Source organism: Heptranchias perlo, chromosome 32 (assembly GCF_035084215.1).
Source record: "Heptranchias perlo isolate sHepPer1 chromosome 32, sHepPer1.hap1, whole genome shotgun sequence".
Lineage (NCBI taxonomy): Eukaryota > Metazoa > Chordata > Chondrichthyes > Hexanchiformes > Hexanchidae > Heptranchias > Heptranchias perlo.
This window is the reverse complement of record NC_090356.1, coordinates 197,464-224,644: the sequence shown is the minus strand read 5'-3', so window position 1 is coordinate 224,644 and position 27,181 is coordinate 197,464. Positions and strand designations below refer to the sequence as shown.

The 27,181-nt window shown below is 44.7% G+C and overlaps 1 protein-coding gene and 1 long non-coding RNA gene across 5 annotated transcripts in view; one reads left to right on the top strand and one right to left on the bottom strand.

Annotated features, from left to right (window-relative positions):
• The window catches only part of aldh4a1 (aldehyde dehydrogenase 4 family, member A1), a 93,144-nt gene that overhangs the window by 12,495 nt on the left and 53,468 nt on the right, over positions 1-27,181 (top strand). For all 3 annotated transcript variants that reach the window (XM_067970132.1, XM_067970133.1, XM_067970131.1), the window contains exons 2-7: positions 7,955-8,048; positions 17,506-17,598; positions 21,037-21,084; positions 22,957-23,112; positions 23,523-23,672; positions 24,100-24,174. In XM_067970132.1, coding sequence (XP_067826233.1) covers positions 7,955-8,048; positions 17,506-17,598; positions 21,037-21,084; positions 22,957-23,112; positions 23,523-23,672; positions 24,100-24,174 — 616 coding nt within the window. The remainder of the gene's footprint in view (positions 1-7,954; positions 8,049-17,505; positions 17,599-21,036; positions 21,085-22,956; positions 23,113-23,522; positions 23,673-24,099; positions 24,175-27,181) is intronic.
• The window catches only part of LOC137300886 (uncharacterized), a 107,653-nt gene continuing 86,906 nt past the window's right edge, over positions 6,435-27,181 (bottom strand). For both annotated transcript variants that reach the window (XR_010958176.1, XR_010958175.1), the window contains one exon: positions 6,435-6,875. This is a non-coding gene — a long non-coding RNA (uncharacterized lncRNA). The remainder of the gene's footprint in view (positions 6,876-27,181) is intronic.

Sequence of the window (27,181 nt, the reverse complement as noted above, 5' to 3'; positions counted from 1 at the left end):
AGTCAGCGCTGGAAATAGGCGGCGGGTCGGCCAGCGACTGGGAAGGGAAAGCGCGGTTTCGCGTTTGCTATGGGACCTTTCTCAGGAGTTGTTACCGTGCGGGGAGCGGCGGATCGGCTCTTTATATTGAAATAATGTGGAGATGCCGGTGATGGACTGGGGTTGACAATTGTAAACAATTTTACAACACCAAGTTATAGTCCAGCAATTTTATTTTAAATTCACAAGCTTTCGGAGGCTTCCTCCTTCCTCAGGTGAACGTTGTTGGAAAATTTATATTGAAATACGTAGAAGCCCAGTTTGGCTCAACTAGTCCCTGCCAGCATTTACCCAATACTGAGCTTACCGCCCTGTTGCCATATCACAAGGTCATTCACAGAAGCCTAATCAAACAATTGGCCACCAAGCCAAAGAAGGTGATGTTAGGAGGACTGAGGGAGGGAGGCAAGAGTCTGAGGGACGGAGAATTATGGGAGAATTATGGGTGGACGGAGGTTTCAGGGGTATGGCCAATAAGAGTTTTAAATATAGTGTGAATTTAAAATTTGAGGTGTTGGGGGACAAGGAGCCAATGTAGATGAGCGAGGATGGGCGAACGGGACTTCGTGTAAGTTAGGATTTGGGCAGCAGAGTTTTGGATGAGCCGAGGTTTACAGATTATGGAGGATGGGAGGCTGGCCAGGAGAGCATTGGAATACTCTGGTCTGGAGGTGACAATGGCATGGATGAGACTTTCAGCAGCAGATGGGCTGAAGCAGGTGATATTATGGAGGTGAAAGTAATCGGTCTTTGTGATGGAGGGGATATGGGATCAGAATCTCAGCTTGGGGGTCAAATAGGATGCCGAGGTTGCAAACAGCTTGGTTCAACTTGAGATGGAATCAGTGACAAGGGTATGGAGTTTGTGTCGGAGCCAAAGACGGTGGCTTTAGTCGTCCTGATGTTTAAACGGAGGAGATTGTGGCTCATCCAAGACTGGATGTCGGTCAAGCACAAAGGCAGTGGAGGAGTCAAGAAAGGGGATGGAGAGATAGAGCTGGGTATCGCCAATGTATATGTGGAAGCTGACCCTATGTCTTCAGATGATGCCATTGTGGAAGAGGAGTGGGTAAAGGCAAGATCCTGGAGGGAGGGGGGGTATCGCTTGGTAACAGTGTGGGAAGAGAAGCCATTGCTGGAGATACTCGGGCTACGATTTGATAGGCAAGAGTTGAACCAAGTGAGGGCTGCCCCACTCAGCTGGGTAAAGGAGTGGAGTATGGTGTGGTCCGTCTGTCTAAAGCTGCAGCGGGGCCAAGGAGGGAAAAGGGAACACACTTACAGCCACAGTGACTTTGATTGGAGCCATTACAGTGCTGGGTCAGGGCTGGAAATTTGATTTTAGAGATTCAAACTTGGAGTTGTGGGAAAGAAGGATACGGATTTGGGAGAAGGCAACATGTTAAAGGACTTTGCAGAAGAAAGGGAGGTTGGAAATGGGGCGGAACTGTACAAAGACTGAGGAACCAACAGTTTTTTTGATGTGATGACGGCTGTTTTGAAAGGAGGAGGCAGTTCCTGAGGAGAGGGAATCATTTACAATGTCAGCCAGCATGAGGGTGAGGAAGGGAAGCTGGGTGGTCAACTGTTTAGTGGGAATGGGGTCAAGGGAGCAGGATGTGGAGCTCACGATGAGCTCAGAGAGGGCATGAGGAGAAATGGGAGAGAAACTAGAGAAGGACACTGAATCAGGACTAGGGTGGGGGGAGCCTGGGGGAGGTTTGGCTTGGTGGTCTAAGGAGTGAAGCGGCAAAGGCAGCTGAATGGAGTGTCTCAACGTTAGTAAAGAGGCTGATGAGCTCTTGTTTGAGATGAGGGTGGAGGGGGCAAGGCAGAGGGGTTTAAGTACACGATATGTAGTGAAGGAAAGAAGCTCGAGATTATGTTTGCTATCCAGGATGATCCTCGAGTAGTGGACGGTTTTGGCAGAGGAGAGTGAGGCATGATAGTGCTTGATGTGGTCCAGTCAGATCTGGCGATGGATTGCTATGTGCCAAATACACTCAGGTCTGCGAACCTTGGATTTGAGGGAGTGAAGATGGGCCATGTCATGGAACGGACAGGATGGGAGAGAGTAAAGGTTTTATTGGGGTCAAGGGCCTCAAAGGTGGAGATGAGGGAGTGATTGAGCAGATCAACAGCTGCAGAAATATCGTGGTGAATGGAAGGCCAAAAGATAGGCAGTTGGGATGAGTTTTCTAGGGGCCGACACAGAAGGAAGTGGGTTTTTGAGGGGTAGAAGAATATGGATGATTTAAGAAATACAAGGAAGTGGTCAGAGATGGCCTTTCTTGTGATCAAGACTGTGGAAGTTGAAAGGCCACTTGAGAAGGCAAGGTCGAGTGGGTGGCCATGAACATAGGTAGGAGAGTTTGTAGGGAGGGAGTGGTTTCGGAAGGACAAGAGGGCTGTGAAATCAAGGCAAGAAGGCAAGGTGAGTTAAGATGAATATTGAAATCACCGAGGATCAGGAGCCATTCTGTGCAGAGGCTGAGGGAGAAAAGGAACAGGGTTTCTCGGGGAGCAACTCGGCTTGGGGGCACGGTGGAGAGCGAGGATTTTAAAAGAGAGGCAAGGCAGGTGGCACAAAGTGAGGTGCCGGAAGAAGGAGGTGGTGTCAAGAGTAGAGGGCGAGCCCATTGTGTGATTTGATGATAAGGGCCAAACCACCACTGTGGCGGAGGGAAAGCCACGAGAAGATATGTTGCTGAAGATAACCCGAGAATCTAAAACAATTTCCCATTTGTACTACTGCTCAGTGCTGAATGACAGCTGTTTAATCAACTGTTCACCCTCATCAGTAAAGTATAAAGCGATCTGCTTCATCCTTGGAGAATTCAGTTATTCTGGGAATGAATTCAGAATAGGGCACGGTAGCATAGTCATTGTTACTGGACTAGTAATCCAGAGGCCTGGACTAAAATCCAGAGTCATGAGTCCAAATCCCGCCACGGCAGCTGGCGAATTTACAGTCAATTAATTAAATTCAATTAATTAAATAAAAATCTGGAATTAAAATACTAGTATCAGTAATGGTGGCCATGAAACTACCGGATTGTCGTAAAAACCCATCTGGTTCACTAATGTCCTTCAGGGAAGGAAATCTGCCGTCATTACCCGGTCTGGCCAATATGTGACTCCAGACCCACAGCAATGTGGTTGATTCTTAATTGCCCTCTGAAATGGCCTAGCAAGCCACTCAGTTGTAAAATCTCGCTACGAAAAGTCATAATAAAAATAAAACCGGACGGACCACCCGGCACCGGACACGACAACGGCAAACCAAGCCCAGTCGACCCTGCAAGGTCCTCCTTACTAACATCTGGGGACTTGTGCCAAAATTGGGAGAGCTGTCCCACAGACTAGTCAAGCAACAGCCTGACATAGCCATACTCACAGAATCATATCTTTCAGCCAACGTCCCAGACTCTTCCATCACCATCCCTGGGTATGTCCTGCCCACCGGCAGGACAGACCCACCAGAGGTGGCGGTACAGTGATATACAGTCAGGAGGGAGTGGCCCTGGGAGTCCTCAACATTGACTCTGGACCCCATGAAATCTCATGGCATCAGGTCAAACATGGGCAAGGAAACCTCCTGCTGATTACCACCAACCGCCCTCCCTCAGCTGATGAATCAGTCCTCCTCCATATTGAGCACCACTTGGAGGAAGCACTGAGGGTAGCAAGGGCACAAAATGTACTCTGAGTGGGGGACTTCAATGTCCATCACCAAGAATGGCTCGGAGGCACCACTACTGACTGAGCTGGCCGAGTCCTGAAGGACCTAGCTGCCAGACTGGGCCTGCGGCAGGTGGTGAGCGAACCAACACGAGGGAGAAACTTACTTGACCTCGTCCTCACCAATCTACCTGTCGCAAATGCATCTGTCCATGACAGTATTGATAGGAGTGACCACCGCACAGTCCTCGTGGAGATGAAATCCCGTCTTCGCACTGAGGACACCATCCAACGTGTTGTGTGGCACTACCACCGTGCTAAATGGGATAGATTCATAACAGATCTGGCAGCTCAAAACTGGGCATCCATGAGGCATTGTGGGCCATCAGCAGCAGCAGAATTGTATTCCAGCACAATCTGTAACCTCATGGCCCGGCATATTCCTCACTCTACCATTACCAACAAGCCAGGGGATCAACCCTGGTTCAATGAGGAGTGTAGAAGAGCATGCCAGGAGCAGCACCAGGCATACCTAAAAATGAGGTGCCAACCTGGTGAAGCTACAACTCAGGACTACATGCGTGCTAAACAGCGGAAGCAACATGTTATAGACAGAGCGAAGCGATTCCACAACCAACGGATCAGATCAAAGCTCTGCAGTCCTGCCACATCCAGTCGTGAATGGTGGTGGACAATTAAACAACTAACGGGAGGAGGAGGCTCTGCAAACATCCCCATCCTCAATGATGGCGGAGTCCAGCACGTGAGTGCAAAAGACAAGGCTGAAGCGTTTGCAACCATCTTCAGCCAGAAGTGCTGAGTGGATGATCCATTGCGGCCTCCTCCCGATATCCCCACCATCACAGAAGCCAGTCTTCAGCCAATTGCATTCGTTCCACATGATATCAAGAAACGGCTGAGTGCACCGGATACAGCAAAGGCTATGGGCCCTGACAACATCCCGGCTGTAGTGCTGAAGACTTGTGCTCCAGAACTAGCTGCGCCTCTAGCCAAACTGTTCCAGTACAGCTACAACACTGGCATCTACCAGACAATGTGGAAAATTGCCCAGGTATGTCCTGTCCACAAAAAGCAGGACAAATCCAACCCGGCCAACTACTACCCCAATCATCAGCAAAGTGATGGAAGGTGTCGTTGACAGTGCTAGCAAGCGGCACGTACTCACCAATAACCTGCTCACTGATGCTCAGTTTGGGTTCCGCCAGGACCACTCAGCTCCAGACCTCATTACAGCCTTGGTCCAAACATGGACAAAAGAGCTGAATTCCAGAGGTGAGGTGAGAGTGACTGCCCTTGACATCAAGGCAGCATTTGACCGAGTGTGGCATCAAGGAGCCCCAGTAAAATTGAAGTCAATGGGAATCGGGGAAAATTCTCCAGTGGCTGGAGTCATACCTAGCACAAAGGAAGATGGTAGTGGTTGTTGGAGGCCAATCATCTCAGCCCAGGACATTGCTGCAGGAGTTCCTCAGGGCAGTGTCCTTGGCCCAACCATCTTCAGCTGCTTCATCAATGACCTTCCCTCCATCATAAGGTCAGAAATGGGGATGTTCGCTGATGATTGCACAGTGTTCAGTTCCATTTGCAACCCCTCAGATAATAAAGCAGTCCGTGCCTGCATGCAGCAAGACCTGGATAACATCCAGGCTTGGGCTGATAAGTGGCAAGTAACATTCGTGCCAGGCAATGACTGTCTCCAACAAGAGAGCGTCTAACCACCTACCCTTGATATTTAACGGCATTACCATCGCCGAATCCCCCACCATCAACATCCTGGGGGTCACCATTGACCAGAAACTTAACTGGACCAGCCATATAAATACTGTGGCTACAAGAGCAGGTCAGGGGCTGGGTATTTTGCGGTGAGTGACTCACCTCCTGAATCCCCAAAGCCTTTCCACCATCTACAAGGCACAAGTCAGTGTGATGGAATACTCTCCACTTGCCTGGATGAGTGCAGCTCCAATAACACTCAAGAAGCTTGACATCACCCAGGACAAAGCAGCCTGCTTGATTGGCACCCCATCCACCACCCTAAACATTCACTCCCTTCACCACCAGAACACCATGGCTGCAGTGTGTACCATCACTGCAGCAAGTCGTCAAGTCTTCTTCAACAGCACCTCCCAAACCCGCGACCTCTACCACCTAGAAGGACAAGGACAAGGGCAGCAGGCACATGGGAACAACACCACCTGCACGTTCCCCTCCAAGTCACACACCATCTCGACTTGGAAATATTTAGTCATTCCTTCATCGCCACTGGGTCAAAATCCTGGAACTCCCTACCTAACAGCACTGTAGGAGTATCTTCCCCACATGGACTGCAGTGCTTCAAGAAGGCTGCTCACCACCACCTTCTCGAGGGCAATTTCGGATGGGCAATAAATGCTGGCCTTGCCAGCGACGCCCACATCCCAAGAACGAATGTAAAAAAAAAATCAGAAGGTCATGGGTTCAAACCCACCAGTACTTAAGCACATAACCTAAGCTGGCACTTAAGTGCAGTGCTGCATTGTTGGAGTTATTGTGCTTCAGATGAGATGTTAAACCAAGGCCCAGCTATCTGTTCAGGTGGATATAAAAGACCCAGTGGCACTATTTGAAGACGAGCAGGAGAGTTCTGGTGTCCCAGCCACTCCACTCCTCCAAAAATAAATGTAAGGAGTCGCACAACACCAGGTTATAGTCCAACAGCTTTATTTGAAATCACAAGCTTTCGGAGCTTTGCTCCTTCGTCAGGTGAAGTGTCCAAAAATAAATTAATCGGTCATTTATCTCATTGCTGTCTGTCATACCTCGGAAGCCTAACCCTAATCATGTGACGCGTTTTGGGTGGACTTGAAAGATGCTACATATATGCAAGTTCTTCTTTCTTACTAGTTGTAAACAATTTTACAACACCAAGTTATAGTCCAGCAATTTTATTTTAAATTCACAAGCTTTCGGAGGCTTCCCCCTTCGTCAGGTGAACGATGTGAAATTTCTTACTAGTGGTTGAGTTTGCAAAGCTTTCTTTGAGTAAGTGCTGCTTCTCTTGCTCCTTTCTTGATCGCTGTTGTCCCATTTAAGTTCACCTGTTACATTCTTTCTTGTTAGCAGAATAAAGTTCTTATTGGTCTTGACAAGTAACCCTGAGGGGTAATGAAAACAAGTTCCATTTGTAACAACTAAAAAAACAAAGATCCTGTGGTAGATGGGGAAGAGCAGACAACCAAGAGGACAGAAGACTGGTCCCAAAGTAGGATCATTATCACAGGCTCCCTGGAGGTCCCTAAATAAGAAATACTTTTCCAATATGCAAGACTATTACCCCTTTGTCAATTGTGTTTAGGCTCTTGTAAACGTAGTGAGCGAGAAACTGTTGCTACTTATCAATCATCGCATGTTATCTGGTTAATAATTCAACATTAGAGTAAACCAGTCAATATATGATGTTTTTAAATTCAGCCATAAACTGAATGACCTGCTTTGATGTTTAGCATAACATTACAGTAGTAATATACATTTGATAGGATATTGGGGCTGAAGAAGAGATTACTGGGTATGATTTGATGTGTTTAAAATGGTGAATGATGGGACAGAGTAGATAGAAACGGACCGTTTGCAGAAACTGAGGAGTCCAGCATGAATAGACGCAGCAATGGTAAAAGATTTAGGACAGAGTAGGAGAAATTTTTTTTACACAGTAGGTTGTGAGGCGGTAAGATACACCACCGGAATTAGTGGTTGAGGCAGAAACCATGTCAGCAATTAGATGGGTGATTGAAGGAGAGGGTCATAAAGGGATATGTGATTAGGATAAACACCAACACCACTTGTTTCTATGTTGTAATTTCTATGTATAACCATCTGACCCGGCAAGAAACCAATTGGTTAGGTGGTAACGCCCAACCTTTAAATGGACTTTATAACAATAACTGGTTACCAATGCATAGTCCTGAAAATAAGAGACGTACCTTCCAAAAACTTGACCAGTGTGTCCGAATGTTAGAGAAAAGCGGATCATGTTTACATTATCAGTGCCTTAATGTTCATTTGTGGATATATTTTAAACAAAAAAAAAATAACTGAATAGCTAAGTATTGAAAATGCATGTAAGACCGTGTAACTGGTCTTTCATAGTATTTGATAGGAAGCTGAGCTGAGTTAATTGTTTAAATGTTAATGATTAGACAATGGTGTGATTATTGTCCGTAATCATTTGTTGTAGGTTCCAGTTACAGCACACGGCTGCAGTAGCAGTGAAGAATGAACCAATCCTGGAATTCAAACCAGGGAGCTCAGAACGACAAGCACTAGAGAAGGTCGGGTCATAAACTTTACTTTTACTTTTTAAAAAAAAATCATGTAAAACTTTTGCAAAACATGAATGAATACAAGTCCAACAAGACATACAAAACCGCATCAATATTACAACCAGCCAGGTGAACAAAACAATAAGCTGAACAATGGTACTGCTTTCAAAATAATATACATCTTAGCACACCGACAGGAATAAATACACATGAGGATCTCTGAACCTTCTCGTATTCAGCCTCTTTGCATCAATGCCATCAGTCCAGCACGGTTTATTGCAGCATTGTCAGGAATGCATTTTTTGCTTCAACACATCATCTTTACACTGGATTGTTTTTTATTAGTTCCAGGGATGCAGTGTTGCTGGGAAGGCCGCATTTATTACCCATCTCTAGTTGCCCCAAGAAGGTATTGGGCCACCTTGAACTGCTGCAATCCGCTACTTTTTCCTTACTTTTGAACATTGTAGTAACGGACCACTTCAGAGGGCGTTTAAGAGTCAACCATGTAGGGTGGGACTGGAGTCACCTGTAGGTACAGCATTAGTTGGGTGTTTGAGAAGACAGCACATTTCATGATTCTTGTTCTGGAGCTAGCCCTCAAGTTAAATTCACTTTCACAAATTGCCATTCTGGGTTGCTAGTCCAGTGCCATAACCAGTACACTACACTGTTGTATCAGATTAAATTTGCTAAATTCTGTTTTGTTTACAAATTGATATTTTGCATGTTTTAAAAAACTTTATAATTTATTCTCTGATTTTTAAATACATTTTTAAAATGCTCAATTTCCCAGCAAGATGCTCCCGTCCTACAGTTTCCATAAGTCAGGTGAGCAGGTCTGTCTTAGTGAGCTCATTCCCTCAGTGTGCTTAGAATCGTAACATATTACTGCAAGAAGTAGGCTATTTGATCCATCAGGCCTGTGCTAGCTGTCCAACAGAGCTATCTACTTAGTTCCTCCCCTGTACTTTCCTTATACCCCTTTTCAAATAATTATCTACTTCCCTTTTAAGAGCTTTTATGGATTCTGCTTCCACTGTTTGTGGTATGACATTCCATGACTTAACGACCCTCTGTTTATGTAAAGAAAAATTCTCCTAACCCTTTCCCTTCATTCTTTTAGTGATGATCTTGAATTTATGCCCTCTAGTTAACGAATCACTGATCATTGGAAGTAGCATTTCCGCATTTATTTCTCTGCGATTGCTGTCAGTTTTGCATAACGAGCAGCCAAAAGAATTTGTGGTTACCGGATGGGCGATCGTTTCTTTTTCTTCTCTCTTTTCCCCCCAAGTTGTATGCTTCCTCATGACATGATTGTCTGGTCGATAATTTATTTCTGAACTGTAGTAGAAGGAAACTATTGACGTGCAACCTTGGAACTCTCAACCAAGTACTTGGAAGATGGGTAATCTATTTAATTTACTACTTAAAGATTGTTATTTCTTTGTTACAGCAAACCTTTAGGCTCCCCAGCACCACACTCCATTCCTCAGGCAAGAAGCAGGTGGCCCACTCTATAACTAGGTGTTAGTGGTGGCATTGCCTAGTTCATTCATCAACTGAATTTCACCCATGCCCAAAAGGTAGTTATTTTAGATCCTCTTCTCCAGATGGTAACAGTATTCAGCCTTCATCCTGATTTCTGCTTCTCTGTGGGGCTTGAGACTGTGGTCTCATAAAATACTAGATGTAATTCTGAGCAGGATGATGCCCCAACAATGAATAATTTTGCACAGATAAGCAACCAATGGCCTCCTCATAATTATTTCTATAGATTTTTCCAAATAAGACATTTCCTACAATCTGCTCCCAATAACCAGGTGACTAACCAACTCCTCCCATTAAAAAGACACCATTTCTGTTTGTAAAGACACTCTAGCTTAGAACTACAACTGTTTACCATGGCATACTACTTGGGAGTTAGCAGACCACATTTTGCCCATGAAAGCATTCCACTTGCAAGACAAACTGGTTGGCTTTGCTGAAGTGCTGTGAATTAGAAGCTAAATGTAAACAGAAATCCCCTGACCTCTTGAAAGCATTAAGACCTTACTCACTGGTACTCCTCAGGGAGGATTGATTTGAAATTGTTAAGGAATGGGTGTTCTTATTTGTAATTCCTTAAGATAATAGCGTTCAAAGGCATTTATTGGCTTCATAGGAATTAAGCATACTGTGATTATTAATAATTACACATATACTTAAAACACTTGTGGTACATGTTACTGGAGAATTCACACATTACAGTTTTCGAGCTCGAAGGGTTGATGGCTGGCTAAGCCTTGTCAAATTCTGAAGTATCTATTCTAACACCCACCTTTTAAACCTCTTTCACTCTGACTTTGTGAGAATCTGCATGTTTCCACATTACCTCATCCAATTAGCTGCAATAACTTCAGTTTTAACAAGAATCACTCCCAAGCCTTCACCTTGACTGAACTGTCAATCAAGTCATTCAACTGGAGACAGTTACAGAGAACAAAGGCCCTCTACAGGGATGTTACACAACTCTGAGGAGTCAACATGTAGAGCCATAGCTTCTTGACTTGATGGTCAAAACATGTCCACAGATACCTCCCTGCTAAGAGATCTATGATAGCTCTCAATATCTCAGTGCTGAGAGATCTACGGTAGCTCTCAAGACTCAGCAAACAAAGACGGTTTGTGGCCTCTGCTGAATCTCCTTATCAGCTACATGTCTGGTTGTGGAAACCCATATCTTTCAGGCCCTCCATTTTCTCTATCTCTGCAGTTTTATCGATCTTATTCTGATTCTGATTTTTTTTTGTTGCCCGTTCTCTAAACTTAGATAATATTTACTCAAATGCAGAGTGAAAATAAAATGTTGGACTCTTCTATATCCTGTTTCAAGTTATCAGGGAGTAGATTAAATCTGCAGGCTCTATTGTTAATCCATTATAACAGAAGAAGCCCTAATTTCTTATCTACAGTAACTAAAGTAAAAAGAAAGGTAAGGTCATAGAGTCATAGAAGTTTACAACATGGAAACAGGCTCTTCGGCCCAACATGTCCATGTCGCCCAGTTTATACCACTAAGCTAGTCCCAATTGCCTGCACTTGGCCCATATCCCTCTATACCCATGTAACTGTCCAAATGCTTTTTAAAAGACAAAATTATAGAGGATGTAAGGTCTGCAGGTCTTATAGCAAGTAGTGTTTTTTTTAGTGAATCAAGGTCCCTAGTGTAGTTAACATTCTCTAAATTAAGAATAATTTAAAGGAGTAAACTCCTTAAAGGGAGTGGTAAGTAGTTTTTCTTTTTTTTTTTCTCGACATTGTAGTTGTTGTTAAGCTAACTTAAGGGTTAAGTCATGTCAGGAGATCCCAGAGCCGTGTCATGTTCCTCTTGTGGGATGTGGGAATTCAGGGATCCTTCCTGTGTCCCTGATTCCTTCACCTGCGGGAAGTGTGTCCAGCTGCAGCTACTGTTTGACCGCTTGACGGCTCTGGAGCTGCGGATGGACTCACTTTGAAGCATCCGCGATGCTGAGAAAGTCGTGGATAGCACGTTCAGTGAGTTGGTCACACCACACATAAAAATTACTGAGGGAGATAGTGAATGGGTGACCAACAGACAGAGGAAGAGTAGGAAGGCAGTGCAGGGGTCCCCTGCGGTCATCTCCCTCCAAAACAGGTATACCATTTTGGATACTGTTGGGGGAGATGGCTCACCAGGGGAAGGTGGCAGTGGCCAGGTTCATGGCACCGTGGCTGGCTCTGCTGCACAGGAGGGCAGGAAAAAGAGTGGCAGAGCTATAGTCATAGGGGACTCGATTGTAAGGGGAATAGACAGGCGTTTCTGCGGACGCAACCGAGACTCCAGGATGGTATGTTGCCTCCCTGGTGCAAGGGTCAGGGATGTCTCGGAGCGGCTGCAGGACGTTCTGGAGGGGGAGGGTGAACAGCCAGTTGTCGTGGTGCATATAGGCACCAACGATATAGGTAAAAAACGGGATGAGGTCCTACAAGCTGAATTTAGGGAGTTAGGAGTTAAACTAAAGAGTAGGACCTCAAAGGTAGTAATCTCAGGATTGCTACCAGTGCCACGGGCACTGTAGGAATGACGGGACAGCTAGGATGAATACGTGGCTTGAGAGATGGTGCAAGAGGGAGGGATTCAAATTCCTGGGCAATTGGAATCGGTTCTGGGGGAGGTGGGACCAGTACAAATTGGACAGTCTGCATCTGGGCAGGACTGGAACCAATGTCCAAGGGGGAGTGTTTGCTAGTGCTGTTGGGGAGGGTTTAAACTAATGTGGCAGGGGGATGGGAACCGATGCAGGAAGTCAGTGGGAAGTAAAGTGGTGACCGAAACAAAAGGCAGTAAGGGAGAGTGTACAGAACATGACCGGACAGATGGTCGGAGAAAGCAGGGCAAAGACCAAGGGAAGTCTAGATTAAACTGCATTTATTTCAATGCAAGAAGTCTGATGGGCAAGGCAGATGAACTCAGGGCATGGATGGGTACATGGGACTGGGATGTTATAGCTATTACTGAAACATGGCTAAGGGAGGGGCAGGACTGGCAGCTCAATGTTCCAGGGTACAGATGCTATAGGAAAGATAGAGCAGGAGGTAAGAGAGGAGGAGGAGTTGCGTTCTTCATTAGGGAGAACATCACGGCAGTAGTGAGAGGGGATATATCCGAGGGTTCGCCCACTGAGTCTATGTGGGTAGAACTGAAAAATAAGAAGGGAGAGATCACTTTGATAGGATTGTACTACAGACCCCCAAATAGTCAACGGGAAATTGAGGAGCAAATATGTAAGGAGATTACAGACAGCTGCAAGAAAAATAGGGTGGTAATAGTAGGGGACTTTAACTTTCCCAACATTGACTGGGACAGCCATAGCATTAGGGGCTTGGATGGAGAGAAATTTGTTGAGTGTATTCAGGAGGAATTTCTCATTCAGTATGTGGATGGCCCGACTAGAGAGGGGGCAAAACTTGACCTCCTCTTGGGAAATAAGGAAGGGCAGGTGACAGAAGTGTTAGTGAGGGATCACTTTGGGACCAGTGATCATAATTCCATTAGTTTTAAGATAGCTATGGAGAAGGATAGGTCTGGCCCAAAAGTTAAAATTCTAAATTGGGGAAAGGCCAATTTTGATGGTATTAGACAGGAACTTTCAGAAGTTGATTGGGAGAGTCTGTTGGCAGGCAAAGGGATGTCTGGTAAGTGGGAGGCTTTCAAAAGTGTGTTAACCAGGGTTCAGGGTAAGCACATTCCTTATAAAGTGAAGGGCAAGGCTGGTAGAAGTAGGGAACCTTGGATGACTCGGGAGATTGAGGCACTAGTCAAAAAGAAGAAGGAGGCATGTGACATGCATAGACAGCTGGGATCAAGTGGATCCCTTGAAGAGTATAGAGATTGCCGGAGTAGAGTTGAGAGAAATCAGCAGGGTAAAAAGGGGACATGAGATTGCTTTGGCAGATAAGGCAAAGGAGAATCCAAAGAGCTTCTACAAATACATAAATGGCAAAGGAGTAACTAGGGAGAGAGTAGAGCCTCTTAAGGATCAACAAGGTCATCTATGTGTGGAACCACAGGAGATGGGTGAGATCCTGAATGAATATTTCACATCGGTATTTACGGTTGAGAAAGGCATGGATGTTAGGGAACTTGGGGAAATAAATAGTGATGTCTTGAGGAGTGTACATATTACAGAGAGGGAGGTGCTGGAAGTTTTAACGCGCATCAAGGTAGATAAATCTCCGGGACCTGATGAAATGTATCCCAGGACGTTATGGGAGGTTAGGGAGGAAATTGCGAGTCCCCTAGCAGAGATATTTGAATCATCGACAGCTACAGGTGAGGTGCCTGAAGATTGGAGGGTAGCAAATGTTGTGCCTTTGTTTAAGAAGGGCGGCAGGGAAAAGCCTGGGAACTACAGACCAGTGAGCCTGACATCTGTAGTGGGTAAGTTGTTAGACGGTATTCTGAGGGACAGGATCTACAGGCATTTGGAGAGGCAGGGACTGATTAGGAACAGTCAGCATGGTTTTGAGAGAGGAAAATCATGTCTCACAAATTTGATTGAGTTTTTTGAAGGGGTAACCAAGAAGATAGATGAGGGCTGTGCAGTAGACGTGGTCTACATGGACTTCAGCAAAGCCTTTGACAAGGTACCGCATGGTAGGTTGTTACATAAGGTTAAATCTCACGGGATCCAAGGTGAGGTAGCCAATTGGATACAAAATTGGCTTGACGACAGAAGACAGAGGGTGGTTGTCGAGGGTTGTTTTTCAAACTGGAGGCCTGTGACCAGCGGTGTGCCTCAGGGATCGGTGCTGGGTCCGCTGTTATTTGTTATTTATGATTGGATAAGAATTTAGGAGGCATGGTTAGTAAGTTTGCAGATGACACCAAGATTGGTGGCATTGTGGACAGTGAAGAAGGTTATCTAGGATTGCAACGGGATCTTGATAAATTGGGCCAGTGGGCCGATGAATGGCAGATGGAGTTTAATTTAGATAAATGTGAGGTGATGCATTTTGGTAGATCGAATCGGGCCAGGACCTACTCCGTTAATGGTAGGGTGTTGGGGAGAGTTATAGAACAAAGAGATCTAGGAGTACAGGTTCATAGCTCCTTGAAAGTGGAGTCACAGGTGGATAGGGTGGTGAAGAAGGCATTCGGCATGCTTGGTTTCATTGGTCAGAACATTGAATACAGGAGTTGGGATGTCTTGTTGAAGTTGTACAAGACATTAGTAAGGCCACACTTGGAGTACTGTGTACAGTTCTGGTCACCCTATTATAGAAAGGATATTATTAAACTAGAAAGAGTGCAGAAAAGATTTACTAGGATGCTCCCGGGACTTGATGGTTTGACTTATAGGGAGAGGTTAATAGACTGGGACTTTTTTCCCTGGAGAGTAGGAGGTTTAGGGGTGATCTTATAGAAGTCTATAAAATAATGAGGGGCATAGATAAGGTAGATAGTCAAAATCTTTTCCCAAAGGTAGGGGAGTCTATAACGAGGGGGCAGAGATTTAAGGTGAGAGGGGAGAGATACAAAAGGGTCCAGAGGGGCAATTTTTTCACTCAAAGGGTGGTGAGTGTCTGGAACGAGCTGCCAGAGGCAGTAGTAGAGGCGGGTACAATTTTGTCTTTTAAAAAGCATTTGGACAGTTACATGGGTAAGATGGGTATAGAGGGATATGGGCCAAGTGCAGGCAATTGGGACTAGCTTAGTGGTATAAACTGGGCAACATGGACATGTTGGGCCGAAGGGCCTGTTTCCATGTTGTAACTTCTATGATTCTCATGGTTTCTAGGAGTGGAGTTAGAAATTTTTGTTGGTAATCATTTCCAGTAGGATATCATCCACAGGCAAAGCCATTTTATGTTTATTACTGTTGGTTGTGAGCCACCTTCCCTGGAAGTCTGAATCACTGGAGTAGGGATAAGGTAATCTGACAATGGCCAAGTGGAAAGAAAAGAATAGCAAATATTAGTATACGCTGCTATAATCAGCTAACCCTATCCAGAGAATTATGCTTTGAACTTATGATTCTAACTTATTTCAGCTCAACAACACCCGTTATCTTTGTCCTCTACCATGAATTCTGCTCTTTTGGTACCGACTCCATCCTCCTCCTGGGCACCGTCTTGGGCTACTGTTCAACCCTAAGCTGAGCTACAAACATCACATCCTATCTGTCAATACCAATACCAATACCACTTCCACTCCACAACATTGTCTGTCTCTATCTCAGCCCTTCCACTGCTTGAAACTCTTGTACATGCCTGTGTTTCCTTCAGATTCAACTACTCTTAATGCTATCCTTGCTAGCCTCCCATTCTACACCTTCCATAAACTCCAACTTGTCCAAGACTCTGCTGCATATATCCTGTGCCACTGTTCGTCCATCACCCTGTCCTCACTGACCTACATTGGCTCCTGCTCCAAATGCATTAGCTTTAACATCCTCATCTTTAAATCTCTCCATGGCTTTGCCCCACTGTCTCTGCAGTCTCCTATATCTCCGTTCCTCTCGCTTTGCCATTCTATTCATTCACCCCATCATCTTGGTCCTATACTCCCTCTGTAAATCTCTACCATTAAAAGAACTTCTGAAAAGCCATCTCTGACCAATTTTTCAGTCATCCCTTCATGGCTCAGTGGTACATATTTGAGAAGCACCTTGGGACATTTATTTACATTAGATACATAAAAGAAATTGTATAAATGCAAGTTGTTGTGATAAGTGAGAGAACATGTGCAACCTGGCCAACTCCAATATAACAATCAGTATAATGAGATCTAATTCAAAATCTTCCAACTCCAATCCCTATATTATCATTTCAAAGAAGCTAAATATATCCACTGTGACCTGCTTTTAGAAAAATTGTAAGCAACTGGGTATAATATTGTTTGGGGATTACCCAAAGGTTACTGGGTCATTTATGGCTTGTTAAATTACTAGCCTTTTATTTTAGATGAATCTGATGCACAAGTTAATTCACTAAACCAGATCACTTGCATCCTATCCCATATTAAGCCCAACTCACCTGTTTCTCAAAACATTGACCTGAAAAGTTAACTCCACCTTCCTCTCTCCATAGATGCTGCCTGACCTGCGTATTTTCAGCATTTTCTGTTTTTATTTCAGATTTCCAGTATCTGCAGTATTTTGCTTTTTGTTTCATCTATTGCTCTTGTGCTGGTCAACCTCCACTGGCTCTTCAATCTTCAATGCATTAATTTCAAGATCCACATCCTCATTTATAAATCCCTACATGGCTTTGTCCCACCCTTCCCCTGCAACCTCCTCAACCCTGTATCCTAGCACCTCTGTTGTGACTAGTTGAGAATGTGGTCCTACTCCCAGCCCTCTAAATGTTGCTATGTTACTAAGCATTGTAACATGCACATGAGATTACGTGGAAGACTTTCATTTAAACCTTGCTTCTCTCAACACTTGAAAACTTCTTGTCCATGCTTAGTACCTCCCTGAAAACACAGCTTAATTAACAGTTTTTTTTCTTCCTGTATTTGGGAGGATAGGACTGTAGCAACTTGCATCTATAATGTGGTTAAAATGTCTGAGGAACTTTCCAAAGAGGTGGGGTGTAAGGGGAGACCAGACCACAAGCAAGAGTTAGCATAAGAGTTAGGCAAGGTAACTGAGGACGTGGTCAAAGAGAGGTTTTGAAGGTGGAGGGAGATATAGGGGTTTAGGAACAGAATTCCATATCGCATAGCTGAGGTTCCTGTCATTGATGATGGAGTGAGGGAAGGAAATGCAGAGTAGTTAGGAGTCTGAAGACTTGAGGGGGAGGGGGCTGAATTGGGATGTAGGGCTGGACTGGGTTGCATGTTTGAGGTGCTTTTTGTTCCTCTGCGAAGTGCAATAATTCCAGATTTGGGAAAGTGATGTGTGTTATTCCTTGTTCTGTCCTTTTGAATTTGATGAGATTGTCTTCTCGTCAGGCCCTGAATGATCTGAAGCAACAGACACTAGAGGTTCCCTGTGTGATTGGTGGAGAACATGCCTGGACTGATGAGATACGCTATCAGCTATGTGTAAGTATTAAAGTAGTAACATTGTGTTTGATGTGAATGAAACATTTATTCAGAGGAACCTTAAGAGAACTACTGAAGTCCACTGTAGAACTTGCTTCATTACAGCAACTCCACTAACACCATTTCTGTTCTACTGTATAAATTTGAACTGTTTGACCTTTGAACTCTTACGAACTTAACTGAGAAACCTCAATGTTTAATTTATTCACTAAAATGTGAAAATGTATTTACTTTTCTGGATGCTGAAATGGGGGTAGGACTGTAGGGTCTTTCTGGGTGGATGAATTAAAATGGGCCAAATGGCTATCCTCATCCATAATTATCTTGTCTAATCTCCACTTGGGCTTCTCTGCTCCAGTGGAAATAGTCTCATGGTAGACCATTAGCCTCTCGAGCCTGTTCTGCCACTCAATTAGATCATGGCTGACTCTAACCGTAACCTCAACTCCATTTACCCATCTTTGATCCCTATCCCTTGATACTCATACCTAATAAAAAAAATCTATCGATCTCAGTTTTGAAAATTTCAAATGTCCCAGTGTCCATAGACCTTTGGGGAAGAGAATTCCAGATTTTCACTACTTTGTGTGGAAAAAGTGCTACCTAATTGCACTCCTAAATGGCCTAGCTGTAATTTTAAGGTTTGCCACCTTGTTCTAGATTCCCTCACCAGAGGAAATAGTTTCTCTGTATCCACCCTATCAAATTCTTTTATCATTTTAAAAACCCAAGCTGGGCTTGTGAATGTAAATAAAGATCTGTTCCATATCAAACATCCTCATTATGACTTGACTCAGAGGCTTTATTAAAACAGTTGTCGGATCTGTCGCATTAGAACAAATATTTCTTTGGGACTCGGCAAGTTCCACTGAAGTCAGTAAAACAGTTTAAGCTCTGATGATAAAACACTTTGTATTGGTCCTTATAAGTTTACGATAATGAGCAGGGTAGAGAATTCATAGAATCGTAGAAATTGCAACACAGAAAGGCCATTTGTCCTATCACAGGTGGTGATTTATGGTGACTAAATAAGTTAAATTTTGTTTTCAATATGCTGGTAGGTGAGATGAAGTAAGATGGGAGGAGGCTGCTGTGGAGCATAAACACTAGCATAGACCAGTTGGTTTGCATGGCCTGTTTCTGTGCTGTAATTTCTATGTAATACACTTGTTTTGGGGATCAAATTCCACATTTCTTTCAATTTCTTTTTTTGAAAACTGAAATGGTGGCCTTGATGATTGGGTTTGACTGGACTGTCACATGTATGAACGTTACAGGAAATATGATTTCTGTTACATAGGGCCCGATATTACCAGGGCGGCGGGTTTGCGGCGGGGGTGGGGGGGGGCGCGATTGGGCACGTGGGTAACGCGCCCGGTGAAATCAATCTGCCTCGCGCGCAATCGCAAGCTAATTGAATCCACTTACCTCTTGTTCTGGGTTCCCCGCTGCTGAGCTGCGCAGCGGGCGGACTGCGCATGCGCAGTAAGGTCTGTCAGCTGGAGGAGCTCTATTTCTTGCAGCGTCACTCAGTCCTCCACTGACTGACGCTGCAAGAAATAGGAAAATTACGGCATGGCGCAGCCCAGGGGGAAGATGCCTCACTCCAGCTCTTACTGGATGGGGTGAGGAGGAGGGGGAGGACAGAGATCATCTCCTCCTCCTCCGCCCCCCCCCCCCCTCAGGCGGGCAGGAGGAAGCGGCCTGCCTCTGCCACCAAGAAGGCCTGGCTCAAGATGACAGAGGAGGTCACCTGCACCACCAACATATCGCGCACCTGCATACAGTGCAGAAAGCGCTGCAATGACCTAAGTAGGTCAGCCAAAGTGAGTATGCTTACTCATTCCCCGACACTCCGTCTGCCACATCACCGACCCCACCCCACATCTCCTTCTGCACTGCCAACACTACTCTGTCACATCACCCCTCACACCCACTCAAACCTCATCCTCATCTTACCTGCACTTACTCACCTCGCCAGTACTCATCCCGCCACTACCACTCAACCCAATCCTCATACAATCTCATGGCTCTATCTCATACTCACCCTCTCGTGCATCTCTTTCACAGTCAGCCTCACTCAACCTGCCACTACCTGTGCTGCAGCCACTGGGCATGCATCGCATATGTGCAGTAGGCAGCATAAGGCAAAAGTGTCGTGAGCATGAAGAGGATGCACAAGGGTGTTTGAGGGTTTGTCATGGTTTTTACTTGTATTTAATTTCTGACCAACTCACATCACATATTATATTGGCACTACTACTGCCACATTTTTGCGAATCTTGTCTGGTTTGTGCAATAATGCCCTTTCCTGAGGATCACAACGAAGACCCACACCTGATGCCACCCATTGTGTCACTGCAGAGTGGGTGTAGGTGTATTTGCAGGGCTCTTTTGTGCCGACGACTGAGAGACGTCGGCGATGTACCTGGTGGCACCCAGGAAGGATGCGGAGGAGAAGTTGTTGAGGGCAGTGGTGACTTTGACAGCGACAGGTAAGAAGATGGTGCTCGGGCCAGCCGGGAGCAGCTCGGCATGAAGGAGGCTGCAGATGTCCATGACTACATGTCGAGTGACTCTGAGCCTCCGTGTGCACTGCTGCTCAGAGAGGTCCAGGAAGCTGAGCCTCGGTCTGTGGACCCTGTGGCGAGGGTAGTGCCCTCTGCGACGCATCTCTCTCTGCCATTGCCCTCCCTCCTACTGTGCAGGTGGATGTGTCACAGCACTGTGTTGTGGAGCTCCACTTGTCAGAGGTGGACGGTGTGGCTGGTGATGCTGTTCGCCCTCCGAGGAGGTCATGACTGCAGCTACGGCGGCCCCCATCCGGAAGATGTACATCTGAGGGGGTCCGCAAGGTAGGTAAATGTGTCTGGACACCGGGGTAAGTGTGCAAGTTGGTGAATTTTGTTGTTAGGAGGAGGGTGGTGGAGGCCAAACTTTGTCCAAAGTGACAGAGTGGCCTCCTGCAATGAGTGAGGGTCTCCCCACCCCCACCTGTCAAATGGACCTTTACAGCTGCTACAGGCTGATGGCTGCAACACGTCCATTTGAACTGGGAGTGTTAGCCCCAGTACGGGAAAGAGTCCCAGTTGTTTGTAAAATCCCAACCCTCCTAAAATGTCTCGTTAATCAGGTCTGTAAATTACCTGAAATACCAAAATAAATAGCTTAAGTGGGATCCCGCCGGCTTTAATTGCCGGCGGGAGTCCTGCATGCGGGGGCTGCGCGCGCATGTCAGCGTGTCACTGGGGAACCCGGAAGTGGGCAGGTTGGAGCCGGGCTCCCGACCCGCCCTGGGAATCCCTGATTTTCGGAGCCCCCCCCCCCCACCGCCAGGAAGGCACCCGATCGCGGGTGCTAAAATAGAGCCCATAGTGTTATAGCTACAGAACATAGCCTCAGCATGAATTGAGAATGTCCTTGTTTTCTTTATTTTAGCCATTTAACCATTCACACAAAGTGGCCAAGTTCTGCTACGCTGATAAGGTAAGCTGACAGAGCGGAGACCAGTTGAACAGTATAAAGGACTCTCTGATTGGGTTGGGAAACAGGGAGCAGCAGCCCCAAGTTCTGTTGATTTGAAAAGTTATTGTATTAAAATGATCTACCTCAGTGGTAACACTCTCGTCTCCTTGAGTCAGAATATCGTGGGTTCAAGCTCCACTCCAGAGACTTAAGCTCATAATCCAGGCTGACATTCCCAGTACAGTACTGAGGGAGTGCTGCACTGTTGGAGGCACCATCTTTCGGATGAGATATTAAACAGAGGTCCCGTCTGCCCCCCTCAGGTGGATGTTAAAGTACCCATGGCACTATTTCGAAGAAGAGCAGGGGAGTTCTCTACAGTATCGTGGCCAATATTTATCCCTTAACCAACATCATTTCAAAAAAAAAAGTTTAATTCATCATTTGTCTCATTGCTGTTTGTGGGATCTTGCTATGTGCAAATTGGCTAGAGTTTCCCTACATTACAACAGTGAGTCCAGTTCGAAAAGTACTTCATTGATTTTGAAGCTCTATGGGGCATCTTGAGGTTGTGAAAGGCACTATATAAATGCAAGTCCGTTTGTTTGTATTTATTTATTTTATTTTCTAATCTATTTACCTGTCCAATCATGGTTCTGGCCAATAGCTCTGCACGTCTCGACCCACTGATGAAGTTGGCTACTTTTTTTTTTGAATAGTTTCATCCCCAAATTTCTTTTATATTAACTGAATTTGGATCATTTTCTAATCCGTAATAAAATGACAAGGGTTTGTGAGAGCCAATGTTCATTGGGAAGGACAGCAACTGTTAGATCAAAGTAGAAGAGTAGTCTTGAACCTGTTTCTTACACTGGCCTTTGCTCATTATAGTCCTTGTTTCACAGGCCATTGATAGAGTATACATTGCTGTTAAAACTGCTCAGACTGTTTCTAAAGCATTGACAGGAAGTAAATAGAATCATAGAAGTTTACAACATGGAAACAGGCCCTTCGGCCCAACATGTCCATGTCGCCCAGTTTATACCACTACGCTAGTCCCAGTTGCCTGCACTTGGCCCATATCCCTCTATACCCATCTTACCCATGTAACTGTCCAAATGCTTTTTAAAAGACAAAATTGTACCCTCTACTACTGCCTCTGGCAGCTCATTCCAGACACTCACCACCCTTTGAGTGAAAAAATTGCCCCTCTGGACCCTTTTGTATCTCTCCCCTCTCACCTTAAATCTCTGCCCCCTCGTTATAGACTCCCCTACCTTTGGGAAAAGATTTTGACTATCTACCTTATCTATGCCCCTCATTATTTTATAGACTTCTATAAGATCACCCCTAAACCTCTTACTCTCCAGGGAAAAAAGTCTGTCTATCCAACCTCTCCCTATAAGTCAAACCATCAAGTCCTGGTAGCATCCTAGTAAATCTTTTCTGCACTCTTTCTAGTTTAATAATATCCTTTCTATAATAGGGTGACCAGAACTGTACACAGTGTTGTTTTCAAAGTTCTGTTTAGTGGGTGGTAACAATGGTCCAGTAATACAAAGGATGGCCTTAGACTATACCTAAAGATGTATTCCAGTGGAAAAAAACTGGACATGACCTACAGGAGACCAAATTGAGCCATTGATCCCTTCCTCATATCAAAAACAAACCAAGATTAATCCTTTGCCTTCCCATTTCCGAAAGAGAAATGCTGTAGCATGTCATTTAAAATACTCTTGTTTCTGAATCTGGGTGCAGGAATTTGGTTTTTTCATTCAATTGATTGCTGTTTAACTTAAAGTAAATTTACATGCAAGTAAAATTGAACATTTGAATTCCACCTGTTTTTTTTACTCTGATATAGAAACCGATTTTCCTTTTCTCCTTTTACAGGATTTGATTAACAAAGCAATTAATGCAGCTCTGTCTGCCCACAAAGAATGGGATCTCAAACCTGTCGAAGATCGAGCACAAATATTCTTTAAAGCTGCCGACTTGATCAGTGGGTCGAGACGTGCGGAGCTATTGGCCAGAACCATGATTGGACAGGTAAATAGATTAGACTCCCATCAGTAAGGAGAGAAAGAACATTCATTTTATACAGCACCTTTCAGAACCTCAGGACATCCCAAAGCACTTTACAGCCAATGAAGTACTTTTGAAGTGTAGTCACTGTTGTAATGTAGAGAGATGAGGCAGCCAATTTGTGCACAGCAAGGTCCTACAATCAGCAATAAGATGATGACCAGATAATCTGTTTTAGTGGTGTTGGTTGAGGATAAATATTGACCAGGACACCGGGGAGAACTTCCCATCTCTTCAAATAGTGCCATGGGATCTTTTATCTTGAGGGAAGACGGGGCCTCGGTTTAATGTCTCCTCCGAAAGATGGTAATCTTTACAAAATTCTAATGATGGAATACACTAATATTGGACATTGGTTTTTGTTGTTTGTTCAGGGTAAAACAGTAATTCAAGCAGAGATTGATGCGGCAGCAGAACTAATAGACTTCTTCCGATTCAATGCTAAATACGCTGTGGAACTTCAACATCAACAGCCAATCAGTGAATCACCAAGCACCAACAGCACAGTGTACCGTAGTCTGGAGGTGAGTGTGCATGTAAGCGTAAAAGTAGAGATGGGCACAACTGATTTTTTTCACACCAACAAAAGACAAAGGAGGAATGATAGAGATATAGTGAGGGGGTCATTTTCACTTGCACCTCTTGAGCGGTAAACTGGTGGAGTGGACCGACCGACCGCCCGCGCATTCTAGAACAGACTGGATTTTCATTTCCATTGTTTTCAATGGAAATGAAAATGGGGCAAGTTCTAGAGTGGGCAGGCGGTGGGTTCTAGAGTGAGTGGGTGATCTGCTTTGCCAGTTCACTGCTCAAGTGATGAAGATGAAAATCACCACTGAGTGTGTCAGGCAAAGGTAAGCACGTGTATTGCAGTAAGTGATCAATAATGATATTTTATGCATTGTGTTCATTATATTGTGCTTTTTATCAATTTTTTTTCCCCTCTTCCAGGGCTTTGTAGCAGCTGTTTCTCCATTTAACTTCACTGCAATCGGTGGCAACCTGGCAGGAGCTCCAGCACTTATGGTGAGAAACAAGGATCAACAATTATTTTAAAAGTTCACAAAGTGGATCAGGCTCAGTATAAGAGAATCTCCTATATGGATAGGATCCAAAGGGATTTTGTAAATTTTAGTCCCATAAAAATCAATGAATGGAATTTGTTAACCTTTTTTAAGAACTGAGTCACAAGCAGTAATGTGACCTAACTGAACCCAAGGGATTATTTTTTTATTGCTACTGATCATCAGGTTACTTTCTGAGTTGGTAATGGTTTAAAGTTCCCATGTTTGTAAATGTCTGGATCTACTTCCAGCTGGGAATTAATAACTAAAAGTATTATTGAGGATGGAGCTGTTGAGTAAATGAACTCATTCCCATGTGGCTTGAGTCACCAGTTGGACCTAAATAATAACAAAGGAATTGAATCCTTTGCTAGGTGATGTAGACTTCAAGTTTGCTAAGGAGGGTCTAGAGAGTTAAGTTGATGAGAACACTGGCCTATCACTTTGGAGACTTGGATTTGAATTCAGTTTAGACTGGTACGGTGAAACACTTCTCTTGCTGCTGGATGCAAGATTAATAACTTTTAGTGGATGTGATCTCCCAGCAGAGAACTATCCAAAATCAGCACTAAATTAAGATCGTCACAGGCCACAGGAATGGCTGTTGTGGAACATGTCACATTGCTGCAGTCGAGGTGCCTTTCCATGATTAGCATAGAGTATAGCAATTTTACTCTGCGCCATGCCTGTCTTAGAACTGTTTCAAACTGACACCCATATTTTTAAAAAATGAAAACTATTCCCCAGGGTTGATGTCTATTACTTTTGAGCATAAAATGCTAATCCTGACCCCCCCACACCCTCCATTATAAAAGTGACAAAAAATGGAATTTTATTCCTTTGTTTTATCCCTCACATAGTAGAATTGAGCTGATTTAATATTTTTAATTTTCAAAATATTTATGGCCCAATGCCTTGGCACTACCTAAATTTATTATGCGGCTTATTTGAGATTTTATTTGGAATTTTCTGTCCCACAAAATGTGTCTGTTGCTCAGTTCTGCTGGATATCCTGTATTATGCGCCGTGTCATAATATACGGTTATGTCACAGAATTTGATTATAACAACTTGCATTTATATAGCGACTTTAACATACTAAGAACCTCCCGAAGGCGCTTCACAGGAGCGTTATCAGACAAAATTTGACACCGAGCCATATAAGGAGACATTAGAACAGGTGATCAAAAGCTTGGTCAAAGAGGTAGGTTTTAAGGAGTGACAAAGGAAGAGAGGTGGAGAGGGTTAGGGAGGGAATTCCAGAACTTGGGGCCTAGCTGAAGGCACCGCTGCCAGTGGTGGAATGGTGAGGTGGAAGTGGGCAGTCTTGATGATGGAGGGTATGTGGTCGGAAGCTCAGCTCAGGGTCAAATAGGACGCTGAGGTTGCGAACAGTCCTGACAGAGGCCAGTGAGAGGGATGGAGTTGGTGGCGAGGGAATGGAGTTTGTGGCGGGGATCGAAGACAATGGTTTCAGTCTTCCCGATGTTTATTTAATTGATGGAAGTTTCTACTCATCCGATACTGGATGTTGGACAAGCAGCTTAACAAATCCGAGGCTGTGGAGGGGCCAAGACAGGTGGTGGAGGTAGAGCTGGGTGTCGTCAGCGTACATGTGGAGGCTGATGCTGTGTTTTCGGATGATGTCACCGAAGGATACATTGGCCAAATTTGCTGATAATACAAAGATAGGTGGAAAAGCCAGTTGCGATGAGGACACAAAGTGTCTGCAAAGGGATATTAACAGGTTAAGCGAATGGGCAAAAATTTGGCAGATGGAATATAATGTGGGAAAATGTGAAGTCATCCACTTTGGGAGGAAAAATAAAAGAAGCAAAATATTATTTGACTGGAGAAATATTACAAAATGCTGCAGTACAGAGGGATCTGGTTGTCCTCGTACATGAAACACAAAGTCAACTTACAGGTGCAGCAGGTAATCCGGAAGGCAAATGGAATATTGGCCTTTATTTCTAGGGGGATGGAGTATAAAAGCAGGGAAGTCATGCTACAACTGTACAGGGTGCTGGTGAGACCACACCTGGAGTACTGCGTACAGTTCTGGTGCCCTTATTTAAGGAAGTATATACTGCATTGGAGGCGGTTCAGAGAAGGTTCACTAGGTTGATTCTGGGAATGGAAGGGTTGTCTTATGAGGAAAGATTGAACAGGTTGGGTCTATACTCATTGGAGTTTAGAAGAATGAGAGGAGATCTTATTGAAACATACAAGATTCTGAGGGGACTCGATAGGGTAGATGCTGAGAGGATGTTACCCCTCATTGGGGAAATCTAAAACTAGGGTGCATAGTCTCAGAATAAGGGGTTGCTCGTTTAAGACGGAAATGAGGAGGAATTTCTTCTCCCAGAGGGTTGTGAATCTTTGGAATTCATTACCCCGAAAGGCTGTGGAGGCTGAGTCATTGAATACATTCAAGGCTGAGTTAGACAAATTTTTGATCAGCAAGGGAGTCAAAGGATATGGGGAAATGGCAGGAAAGTGGAGTTGAGGTAAAAATCAGATCAGCCATGATCTCGTTAAATGGTGGAGCAGGCTCGAGGGGCCGAATGGCCTGCTCCTATCTCTTATGGCCTTGGAGGGGGTGAAGCGCAGATTCACCAGAATGATACCTGGGCTGAAGGGGTTAAATTATGAGGACAGGCTTCATAGACTAGGCTTGCATTCCATTGACTCGCTAACCCTACATTGGCTCCCGGTCTGGGAATGCCTCTTTCTTCAAATTCTCCCTTGTTTTCCAATCCTTCCAAGGCCTCTCCCTTCCCTATCTCTGTAACCTCCTCCGGCCCTACAACCCAGATGATACAAAAATTGGCCATTTGGTTGATAGTAAGGAGGAAAGCTGTAGACTGCAGGAAGATATCAATGGACTGGTCAGGTGGGCAGAAAAGTGTCAAATGGAATTCAGTCCAGAGAAGTGAGGTAATGAATTTGGGGAGGGCAAACAAGGCA